This window comes from Grus americana, chromosome 16 (genome assembly GCF_028858705.1).
Source record: "Grus americana isolate bGruAme1 chromosome 16, bGruAme1.mat, whole genome shotgun sequence".
Taxonomy (NCBI): domain Eukaryota; kingdom Metazoa; phylum Chordata; class Aves; order Gruiformes; family Gruidae; genus Grus; species Grus americana.
The window spans coordinates 12,560,278-12,572,279 of NC_072867.1; the positions used below are offsets into that span (position 1 = coordinate 12,560,278).

Consider the following 12,002-nt stretch of genomic DNA (forward strand, 5'->3'; position numbering starts at 1 on the left):
TTGCTACTCTTTATTTCATGCCAGCAGAGTGACAAGTCATTTGATTCTACAGAGTAGAAACAAACATTCTGGCTCTTTCTACAGAAATATGAAATTAAAAAAGAATAAAACACCACATCAAGTCGTGCAAAAATGAATCAGGTTTATTCTTTTAAAGATGGATACTATGTAATTACTTTCTCCACCAGCACATACACACCACCAACCGAGCAAATGCTGAAAATGGGTGTGTGTAACAAACATACTATAACAGCCCAGTAAATAGAGGCTCAGTTAGGTTTCGCTGTTTCAACACCAGTCTAATGGAATTGTACAATGATTGACAGAGTAATTCAGCTGCAGACAACAAGAATTAAAATAATTAATTTAACCAGAAAACAGTTGGGCCTGACTCCATACCCACTGATGGCAACAGGAAGGTTTACTTGGTTACGATGGGCACTGGAGCAGGAGACAATACAATGGGTCTGTGCCCCATCTGTCCAACTCTATTTCTCCTCCATCTACAACACATCACTACCTCAGGAATGCATTCTGCATCCCAGGCTATGACAAAAAACTCAAACCTCTAGCAGCTGTGTACTTCTATACCTACTTTGTTCAAGCGCAAGTCCTCTTCTCCATCGGCACATGACCGAAATCCATATATGCTCTCCAATATGCTTCTGTTCATTTTGTTACTTCAGTTCCAGCCCCAGCTTCCTGAGACATTCCACCTTACACAATCTTGGTCTTTCCTCAGTGTTTCTCTCCCAAGGTTCTTGTCTTTCTGCAAACTCTCATCCTCACTTTCCATAGTTAGACTCTTCCCCCAATTAGTCATCTTCCTCTTTACCCAGAAAGCCTGACTGTCCCTCCCACCTGTCCCCAAAATTATTCTGGTCCTTGCCAGTGTTCAGACCACACTTTCTTGCCCCATTCTCTTTTTGCCCATTTCACTCCCCACTTCAAGCTCCAGCTTTGTCCTTTCTTTATTCCAATTAGACAGTTTCCTCCTCCAGAAATCTCCCCTGCAGCTAGGGAAAGCGATGGAACACAAAGAACACAAGGATGGATGCTGTCCCTACCAACAGCTCTTATGCTTTGTCCAGGTCAGACTTCTACAATGAAGACCTGCAACTGCGAGGAAAGTAGAGCTTGCCCTGACATGGCATATGCCCACTGCACAGCAATTTTCATTGAATTTAGCTGTAAGGACACATCAAGTCTTTCCTTGTCATAAGCAAATTCATTCTTTCAAATGTTGCTAACTTGACAGCCCATCAAATCAACTGTGGATTGTTTTCTCAGCAATCTCACAAGTCTCCTCCTGGCAAGTTTCATCAGGGTATCAGTGCTTCTCAAAGAAGTAGTCAGCAACTATTTTTAAACAAAGGAAAATCCAGTTTCCCCCCCTCCACTAGCTCTGTTCTTGTAAACCACTGAACTCTGGGCTAAAGTTTTGGAAAGGAAAAAATGTACTCAATCTGAGGCAGATACTTGGCATGGAATACTTTAGCTGAAACATTTAATTGTTGGAGAATTTATACAAAACTAAAACCAAACTCTTTTAATGGCAATTCTATTAATAAGCAGTGCTACCCATCCTGTTTGTAATAATAGTGCAAGGAAGCTGGGATTTGGGGCTTTTTTCTGTTGGGGAGGTGGTGATGGTTTGGCTTAAGTTCAGGAAAATAGTTTTATCTTAAGCATCAAAAAGTGCATTCTACCTGCATGAGGATAATGTAAGCCTTACTTTTATTTGTTAAAAATGATATAGAATCAGCAAAATGAGAAAAAACACCCAATACAGAAATCAAAGCTGCGCCGTTTACCAAGTACTTCTCATGTTCTCTAACCTCTCAGTTTTTAATATCCTGCATTGGATATATGATGCAAGCAGCTCCCATAACAATATTTTTTTTACTATAGTGTCCCACAAACAAATTAAAGCCATACCACTGCAAGCGCTAGGCTGCAGTACCATACTTGTCTAAGCTGTCCTTCCCTGACTTGGGCCCATCCTCTTTTTGCTTATACAAGCAGTAAGTTGATCTCAAGGTGATACAAACTTACACTTTATTAAAAAAAAAAAAAAAAAAAGTATTTTACATGCTTTATCTCCCTGAAGCAGCTTACAGAGGAATTAGAGGTATGCCAGAGTTGGCACAAAAAGAGGGTTGCTCAGTTTGGGAGAGGGCAGAAACCTGGCAGTATCAATTTACATTGGCTCAAGCTGGTAAGGAACTGCACCCTCAGGCAATACAACTGGTTGGAAAATGGAATTTCACAAGGAGAGAAACTAACATTTTGAAGTTTACTTTCATCCTCAATCAGAAGGAAAAAAAATTAAATTGTTAAGTAAAGTTAAAATGCTTTTTAAAAGTCATTTGGAATGAGAACTGTTTTCATAGCAGTTACGAGCTGGTTCATTTTTTAGTATCAAAACAATATTATAGAAAAATACTAATATGTGCTCTGTAGAGTATCTATGCTACTATCAGTTTGTATCTGAATACATTTACTAGAAGTCAAAATAATAATTTTGATAATTTTATGTGAAATAGTTAACTTCAGAAAAAAGCACAGTTTTAAAAGTAAATTGTTTTGGAAATTATATCAGCTTCAAAAATATTTTCAAATTAAGAACTACTCAGTTGAAAAATTTTATCAAGCAGAAAAATACAGCAATTACATAAGTAATACAACATTAGATGTATTGGTAGATATATTTCAACATATATACTCTGTGATTGCATGTTGCAGTTAATGAGCAGAATCTAGTGGGGTATCAGTTTACCTTTTATTTACTTAATATTTCCTCTTCATCCACAGAGAAACTGACTTTTAGACATGCTCAGGAGACCATTAAGCCTTTTTCCCCATCCAAAAGCATAAACTTTTTTCAAAGTCTTTTTTCATAATTAAGCAAGCTTCCCCCCCTTTACATTCTTATTTAACTTCAAAGTTTTCATGTAAATGTCAAATTCCTAACCACTGTTTTGGGGCTTAGCGTCCGCTTCACAGCGCTGAAAAGGGCAATTCACTTACCGAATCCCCTTGCAGCAGGTTTGTGTTTCTTGATCTTAAAGAGGAACATACAATTAAAGGCACCAAATGCAGAAATTCTGGTAGCAACAGACATTAATGTATTTATGATAAAATATTTAAGATTCCACACTGTCCTTCTACAAAATTATATAAATTTTATGACAATTGCAGAAGAAAATGGAAAATATTATGTGAGAAGAAGCAATTACCAAAAAAGGTGTTTGACCTTACACATGACATTTGCAACACTAGCGGATGGCAAAATCAGATTAAATTCTCACTGCAGTATATAATAAAGGAAGTGTCCACTTAAGGAGACTTGTCTAGCTGTTTACATCTGTCAAGCTGCTAAAACTGCACGGTTGTAAGAAAACACTTTTGATAATGACAGTGGAACTACAATTAGCATGATCTGTGTTATTCAGGCAAAAGAAGTGCCAGAAAAGGTTGTCCGCAAGCACAAAGTTACTGACCCAAGATGTCAGTGATGCAATAGTAAGACGTTAGCACATTTCTTAAGTGTAGTGGCAAAGAACCACTTAGTCAAAATGTACTTGCCTAAAGAAAAGTTCGCCTAATTGACCAGTGCTGCAAAGATGCCTGTAATTTTAGTGATGGGGATGACACTTTGTTTGTGGAATTCAAGCTCAACAGATTAATATGCTTTAGAATAGCAAAGAAAATAGAAGAGTAGATTCACTGGGTCATTTCACTAGATACAGTTGAAAAGAAAAATGGTGACCTGAGGCAGTGTATTGACCCCAAAAAATGTGAACAAATAGATAAAGAGAGAGTATTTCCATTTGCTAACTAAAACAGACACAGGCACTATTGGCCTGAAATTATTTCCAAAGCTAGATGCATCCGCAGGCTTTTACCAGATACCTCTAAGTGAGGAGACTGCAGAAGCTATGAACTTTCAATGCACCATTTGTCCGTCCCTGTTTCAAAGGGGTCACATCTGTCACTAGAGCCTGAGCCAGTCCACAGAACACAAAACAGTACAACTGCTTGAAGAGCTGAACACTGTGAAACTGTTTTGCTAGGGTACTGAGTCTGTAAGGAAGACTGAATAAAATATAAAGGACTCAGGCCTGTAAAAGCAAGTCAGGATAAGAGTTTGAACTAGACAAAAGCAAGTTTTCTGGCCAGAAAGTTATCACATATCACTATGAAGGACAGAGCACTCAAATTTCAGCCAAACACCTTAAGTTAACACCTTTTAGCATCACAAAATATTACAAAGTATTTGTATCACTGTAGTGTTTACATACTAAGCAAATAAAAAAAAAGTTTACACTGGATGAAGTGGCCAAACCAGGATCAAGCCTTTCACCAAAACGACAATCACAGTGGATGAGTGACAGGGAGAGAAAGAAGGAAATGACTGCTGAAAACAGCAGGACAGTAGCATTCCTGACAATAGAGGCAAGGTCTGATTCCTTCTATTAAATCCATTTTCTTCTTTGATATCAAATCTATCTAATATACAGTAAGTAACTCCTTCAAACTGATGGACAAGTAATATTTTAAGTCACCCATAACAGGTGTTTACTTTCTCTCACATCCTCAGTTTAGGTTTTTAACATCCATATTAGATGATTTTCAATTACTGTCTTTACACACTTAAGTCCTCTCAACTTGTTGCCATTTTACTTTTACATCTTTTATCATAATATGCTTTTTGTCTCTCTCTAAATAGCTAGAACACATCTAGCAGAGCCTGCCAGATGTGAACTACTGCCAAAATCTCAGTGTGGCAGCACAAACTGGCATGCAGCATATGAATAAATCAAAGAGTTTACCAAAGCCTTGAAGAAAATGGGAATTCAGCACAACAAATATCTGACGTCTCTTCAATGGTATGATCATACTCTGAAGATTTCAAATTTTCATTTATTTATCTCTTGACTAACTGCCCTGTATAAGCGCAACCCTAACCACAGCTACGAACAGCAGCTCAGAGAGATTTACTGCAGAAGGGCATTAACTTGAAAACTCTACCCAGGAAAGTTTGTATACCAACACTGCTAGCAAATTTGCCCTTATTCATACAGTTTCTAGCTATTCCTTACAAGCCACCTTTCCAGTGGTGCTGAAATACTGCTTTGTCAGTAGAGTTTAAAGAGAAAAAAACCCAAACAAACCTAGAACTAAATCCCAATTCTCAATTAAAATTCCTATCCTTTCATCTCAATGAACACAGTTTGTCAATACTTACTAATATTTAGCCATTTAAGAAAACATAATTGTGTGCCTTTTAATGCAAATACATAGTTCCCCAATTCAAGAGCCAGACATGTATTTATGCATTAGAAAAGCTATTACAGGTATGACATTTTATATCACACAGTCATGCATTTAGAAGCATGGTCCAACAGACATTTATAATACAACTGCTGGGTATTTTACTAGGTAAGTATGGTGTCTAATAAACTTTAAGATCTACTACCAAATATGAAGATAAACTAGAATATTAATAGCATCATCTCCATTTTGAAAGTGTTATATCCAAAAGAGAGATTAGCCACTTATAAAACTCCATGCAGTGGTAATATAACATAATGCAAGTCTCTGCTGTGTTAGCTAACACTAAGATGATGAAATTAAGAAAAAGAAAATTTAGGAAGTTTTCCATGACATTAGGGTATGCCATGCTATTGAACTTTCAACATAAGATATAAAAAACCTCAGTGCTTGAACAATTTAGAATCTGAATGAAACAATATTCAAAATAAAGAGCCTCAATCAGTTTCTACATCATTGTAACTAAAACAAGGACCTGTCACATGATTGCGGTGTAAACAAGAGCAGAACCAAAGCAGTTGCTATATCAACCTATAGATGCACAACTGTGTGTGCATTTGTGTTCAAACACTACTTAAGTACCTAAAATTCTGGTAACTCCATGCACCTTTAACATCTGCTCATGTTCAATACCTTCTTGTGCATATGTGCTTCTTGTGTGAAGAAATCAATCCTCTAGCTGTGCATCCTTAAACTCTTTTTTAGATCTTACTAGATTCTGTATTACTAGTTTCTATGATTCTTGTTCACAGTTAAGAAACTGAGGATTCCCAGTTAACTATGCACTATACAATAAAGTAAATCTATACACTTGTGCCCACATTTATGCTCTGATTCAAGAAAACAATTTAAAAATAAAAATTTAAAAAGTCTTACTTCAAGCTCATGAATATCTCCTATTTGCTATAAAGAGGCTTAAGCACATGCATTAGCACTTTGCTGAAAAGAGGTCATTTCCTGAAAGGAATATATATACACTCGGGATTTACTTATGTAAATATGATTTCACACACATAGTCTCCGCCTAGGGAGCTGGCATCCAATAATTGGTATGTAAAACATGTGCTTGTACCTAAATGCAAGAGCACTTTTGCACACTGACTTTTTACACATCCTGGTCTGACTAGAGGCATGGCTTAAATTAAATGCCAAGCTTCTTTCTTGAGATTGAATGAATTAACATTATTAGCCAGATAATAACCACAGCATAATGGCACACTGAAGCCCACGGCAACATTTCAGGAGAATTTTCTTAGAAATTCAGGCCTGATAGGAGATCCTAATGAGTTCAGAGAAGTAAATATAGCTCTTTAAATAGCAAATGACAACTTGTCTATAATAGTAAGTTTCTCAGCACACTTACAAATGTTTTCGCTTGTGACTTTCATTTAGTTGGACTTTAGCTCTCAAGAACAATCACTATCCTAACACGCCAACAAAAAGAGTGCAAATACACAAGGGAAGGGCAAATGAAATGCTTGTTAAGGCCTCACAAGGAAACCACACAAACACCTTATTTAATAAGTTTAATTAACCAGTTCTTTTCTAAATCATACTGTGCCCAGCAATGCCAAGAGGCAAATTTCCTGCTCAGAAGCTCTGCTTTTCTTCCCTGAAGGAAGGGAATATTTTCCCTTTTATTCTCAAAGAGCACAGCCCAAAAACCCCCAGCAGCTGCTGCTAGCAGTGGCTAGCTGTGGCACCACTACTGACTTTTTTACAGCATGGCTGAGTCAACGCTGACCCAGGTTCCAGCAGAGAGAAACAGCTTAACAAGGTTGGGTTGTTTATAACCTCTCGCTGTAGCTCTTTCTCCCATCCTTACAAAGATGTATAGCCTACGTTTTTCTTTTATAAAAATATTTTCAGATAGAAAATGCCCATATGTCGGTGCCTAACTCAATGCATTTAGTCTAATGCAAACACTTATTGGAGAAGATGCATTTGTGACTGTCAAAGCTGCATGGCAAAAGAGACACACTGCCCCAGAAAAATGCCAGACACTCTTTACAAGACTCTGAAGGTGAGCACAAGGCTAATATAATTCTCACCTCCAGGCTGCAGCAATCAAAACAGAAACCCGTGTTCAGATTCTTCACATCAGCACTTTCAGAGCATGTTGAGTCACTGGGATGTCCATTAATTTCAATGTACTATATTAAAATGACCAGCATTAAAAGGCCATGCAATTTTCTGCCAAATACTTTGTTTTCCCTATGGATCAGGGTGGGAGAAGTCCCTTATGAATTGCTACTGATTCCGCCCTTGCTTCACTCTTGAGATACTTCTGTATATCTCACGGCTGCCTCTACAATCAGCTACCCTGGGAGAGAGGTTAGCAGGACCGGACCAAACCAAACAATAAAGAGTCTTTAGTAATCTTCTTATGTCAGTCAAACAGCACCACTAGTACCAACAGGATAAAAGGCAAAATTATTTTTTTTTTTTTATTCCTAGGGATGGCAACAACAGCAGGAATTGCAGAGAGCTTAACAAGTTTCCACCTCCCCTCCAAAGGGAGAGAATGGTATGTTTTTAAAAAATATCCACAACTACCATGCTCTGAGCAAGAAAGCAGTAAGTGTTGAGACATGGCAGTCACCTAGTATTCTACACAGAAATCCCTGATTGGATCATGCACAATTTGCATCCCTGAAGATTTGCCTTTGTCAAAGGGACTCTGTGATCACAGAAGTTCAGTGATGAGAAAAAACAGCAGATGATTCAAATGACCTCTCTGCTAAGACAAACCTGTTCCTCAGCTGTCCCTTTAATCAAGATAACAAGCATCTCATCCAGTCCAGGTGATAAGGCTTCTAGCCAGTCTCTAGAGCTACCACCGCACAACTCCAATATAATTTAAAGGACGCTATTCCTAAACACTGTCATTGTACTCCTGGTGCCTCTTACAGCCTCTTTCACCACTCCCCATGTTCCGTTCCAAGTTGGGACTGGGACACCCTCTCCCACAGAGAAGATCCCTTTAACACAATTCAGTAATTAAGATGCGTTTATAAATATCATCATCGTTGAGGCAGAAAGAAAGGGAACTTTCCCTGTTTCTCATTTTATTTAAATACAAGCTTGTGAGGTTTCTGACCATTCAAATAAACAAGAGAGAAAAAAATGGAGGGGGGGGAAGGAAATGAAATTTTTAAACAGCGGAGAGGGACAGAGGCAGAATTTAAAGGAAAAGAAAAGGCAACGGGGAAAGAAGGAGGAAGAAGTAATTTAGTTCACACGCCGCTACGGTGAAAAACAAGACGCTTGCTTAGGAAGGAGTTCAGGTCGCTGCCTGAGTAGCTGCAAAACAGCCCAGCGCAGTCTGTACGCGATCAACTGGTGACTCCACTCCTCGCCCCAGCAGAGCACCAGCCGGCTCTCCCCCTCCCGCAGCCCCGCCAGCGCCCGGCGACAAGTGCCTCCCCGCTTACCTCCGCAGAGAAGGGCTCCGAGGAGCAGGCTGACAGCCGGGCAGCGGGGCCCGCCGCCGCGGGCAGCCCCCGCCATGCCGAGGAGACGGAGACACGTCCCGGGCGCAGCTCCGGGGGGCACCGCCGACGCCGCTAGCTCTCTCCGCCCGCCGCCCGCTGCGGGAGCGCCATCGCCGAGCCTCACACGCACACCTCGCTCGGGAGCGCCGCTCAGCCCCGCGGCGGGCTCCTGTCCATGCCGGCTCCGCTCCTTCCCCTCAGCCCCGCACGCCCGCGCCTTCCCTCTCCTCTCCACGCCCTGCCTTAGCGGGGGCGGGCAGGGGAGGCAGCACCCATGGCGGGCTGAGGCTGACGGGCACCGCCGCGCTCCACGGGCAAAACTTTTCAAGCGGGCGAGCAAAGGGCGGGGAAGGTCCGGGAACCAGCGGGGCTGGGCTGTCCCCTGGCCGACTCGCCCCCCGCTACACCCGAGCGCCCTCCGCTTGCGGCTCCGCTTCCCGTGCCTTTATCTCGGGGCCGCCGGCAGACACGGGCACACACACTTTTCCCTCAGAGGAAGGAGGGAGGGAGGGGAAAAGGAGGGGGGACCGTTGAGCTCGAGCCGGCGGCCGTTGGCGCTCGCGGCGGGAGAGGGGGGAGCTCGAGCTACGGCCGCCCTCAGCGCGAGGCGCTGAGGGGAAGGAGACCCTCGGGCGGCGCTGAGGAAAGGGATGCCCGGCCCTGAGGGGGGAGCAGGATCCGGTGCTGGTCCCCTGGTGCTGAGCCCCCCCGCGGGAGGAGGCTGACAAGGTGAGACGCCCCCTCAGAGCGCCCAGACTGCGAAGGGAGGAGGGACTTTTGCCAAGCCGACATGGCAGGAGAGGGGAGTCCTGCCCTGAGGTGCTAACTGGCCGGGTTGGGGGCCGGGGCGGATCAGGAGAGGGGCACGGGAATAAGGGACAGCTGCCCCTGAGGAGAAAAATTCCTCTCTGATATGAGGGACCATCACTCACCTCACCGCCCCGTTCCTGTAGTCCAGCTTTCTCAAGTCATGTTGTAAAGCAACATATATTAAAAATAGAAAACCAAAAGAAAAGAGCCTTACCAAAACACGAGACCTTATTGTGCACACATGGTTCCCTCCAGAAAGAGGGAAGCCCGCGACAAGCCCTAAACCAGAGAGAACAGCTTGACCCATCTGCATTTCACCCAGCTCTAGCCCTGTCATTGCATCCTCATCCTCTTGTTTTTAATTTTCCTTCTGCACACTTCTTCAGTTCATCTCCTAAACATAATTCACAGGCCATGTTTTTATTCCTATTCATTTAATTTGATGCTTTCACTTGGGTATCCTGGATATCTCCAGCTGGCATCTCTTCCTCTCCTTATGGCAAAAAAATGTAAATTTTTGTGACCCAACAGTAAACATACTTTTAATAAACTTCACTACAGCTGTGACATACAGCAAGCAAGGCACAGTTTAGTAAGAAGAATTGAATATTTGAAGTATTTTAGCATAAGAAGTGTTGAGTATAGAAATGACCCAAGGAAGGAAACACACACACCTTAAAATAGCAAATTCTTTTCCAACCTGCTGCTTTTATCCTGAGAAATTAGGTTCTGATCCTTCAGGCAAATACTCTCAGCCAGTCTTCTATGGCTGGCTAATCAACCAAAATCGGTGAGGTTCTCTCCATCTGTGGTCAGTTACTGAACCAGGTGTCCAAGTTCATCATTAGATATTACCCTAAGTAAAATGAGTAAAACATAACTTGGCTGATTGTAAAAAGCCTATTGCTTATGCAAAGTGTTATTCCCAGTTTGATAAGCCAAGTCAAGAAACTTGAGCTTAACAGAGATTTCTGATGAGGAACTGCTGAGAACTTTGTCAGGAATATTCTTTGCACTGTTGTGGTTTACATGATTTCGTTGTCAGTAGCAGCTAATTCAAATGTGGAAAAAGCAGAAAGGTGATATCATATGGACACAATTTTAACATATTTTTTCTCACAAGAATGCAAAGAAGCATTTCTCAGTGCAAAACTCATTCAAAAATGTGTAGCAACTTCAGTACCTTCTGCTTGATTGTAAATTCTGCTAGATGTTGCAAATACTTGTTACATGAGTTTAAATATAAGAATCCAGCAGTCAACAGTAAAACACAGGAGCTAACAAACATTTATGTCCTGCACTTGAATTTGTAGATAATGTGTGTATACAATCCATCTGATTTATAAGAGAAAGCAGATACAGTGAAAACAAATGCTAGTTCTTTCCAAGGCAACTTTTACTAAGGAACAAAACCCAATCCTATAATCATTCGTAAAATACAACATTTGTCTTCTTTGAATTGTAAAGAAAATTTTGATATGATGTAAATTAGATGGGACGTGAGATCATTTGGAAATACTGACAAGTAGGATATGTTCTATTTGTTAAATCTGAACTGGACTATATACATTATTTGCATAACCTGCTCTGAAGAAAGTTTTGGAAGTTGCACATAGAACCCATCGGCAGAGACTTTCACAGGTAAGAAGATAACAAGGTGATAAATGCGGTAAAGAAGTCTGGACAGAATAAGTTTTACTACAGCTATTCTTACTCCTTTAAAATTTGATTTCTCATCATTCTAGGTACAATATTTCAGTGCCAGAATTTTCAATAGAAGCTATGCCTAAGATGATTTGTTTAGACTAGCATTTTCAAAGGAAACCAAAGGAGTTAAATACACAAATCACACACTAAATTCAAAGAACCTGGCTTAATTTCTTTCTTAACTCATTTACAGTGAAAATATGGGTTGCTGTGAACAATTCATAACAACAGTACAATTGACACCAACCACAAAACCAGAGAAGGGGTGTGTTTGCATCCATGCAGAAGTTCTGTACGGCAAATATATCTCACCAACATTTCTAAGGTGAAAACATGATCATATACTTTGAAGAGTAACATATTGTGTAGGCGATTGAGTGTTACATAGGTACTTACAGCAATCCAAATTGCTATTTTTTGTTAGAGAATGAAAAAGCTATAAAGTTGTCTTATACTGAGCATGGGGATGTATAACATTCATCATAAAATGGAAAATAGTTGAAGTATAAGATTTTACACATTTTTTTCTTAATGCAAAAATGTGGGTTTTTAAAGGCAAAAAATGACCAAATTTTGTGCTATGTAGACTTTCAATAACGGAAGAAAATCAAAAACCTGCCAACCAACCAAAGGCAAAAGTATGTCAGAAGGAAT

General features: G+C 40.6%; 1 protein-coding gene across 3 annotated transcripts in view; it reads right to left on the minus strand.

Annotated features, from left to right (window-relative positions):
- LOC129213945 (transmembrane protein 132C-like) overlaps positions 1–9,408 on the minus strand; it is a 219,445-nt gene extending 210,037 nt beyond the window's left edge. For 2 of the 3 annotated variants that reach the window (XM_054844831.1, XM_054844830.1), the window contains exon 1: positions 8,772–9,408. In XM_054844831.1, coding sequence (XP_054700806.1) covers positions 8,772–8,847 — 76 coding nt within the window. In that variant the 5' untranslated portion in view covers positions 8,848–9,408. The remainder of the gene's footprint in view (positions 1–8,771) is intronic. The other variant, XM_054844833.1, reaches the window with a different exon arrangement.
- Positions 9,409–12,002: the final 2,594 nt, after the last annotated feature.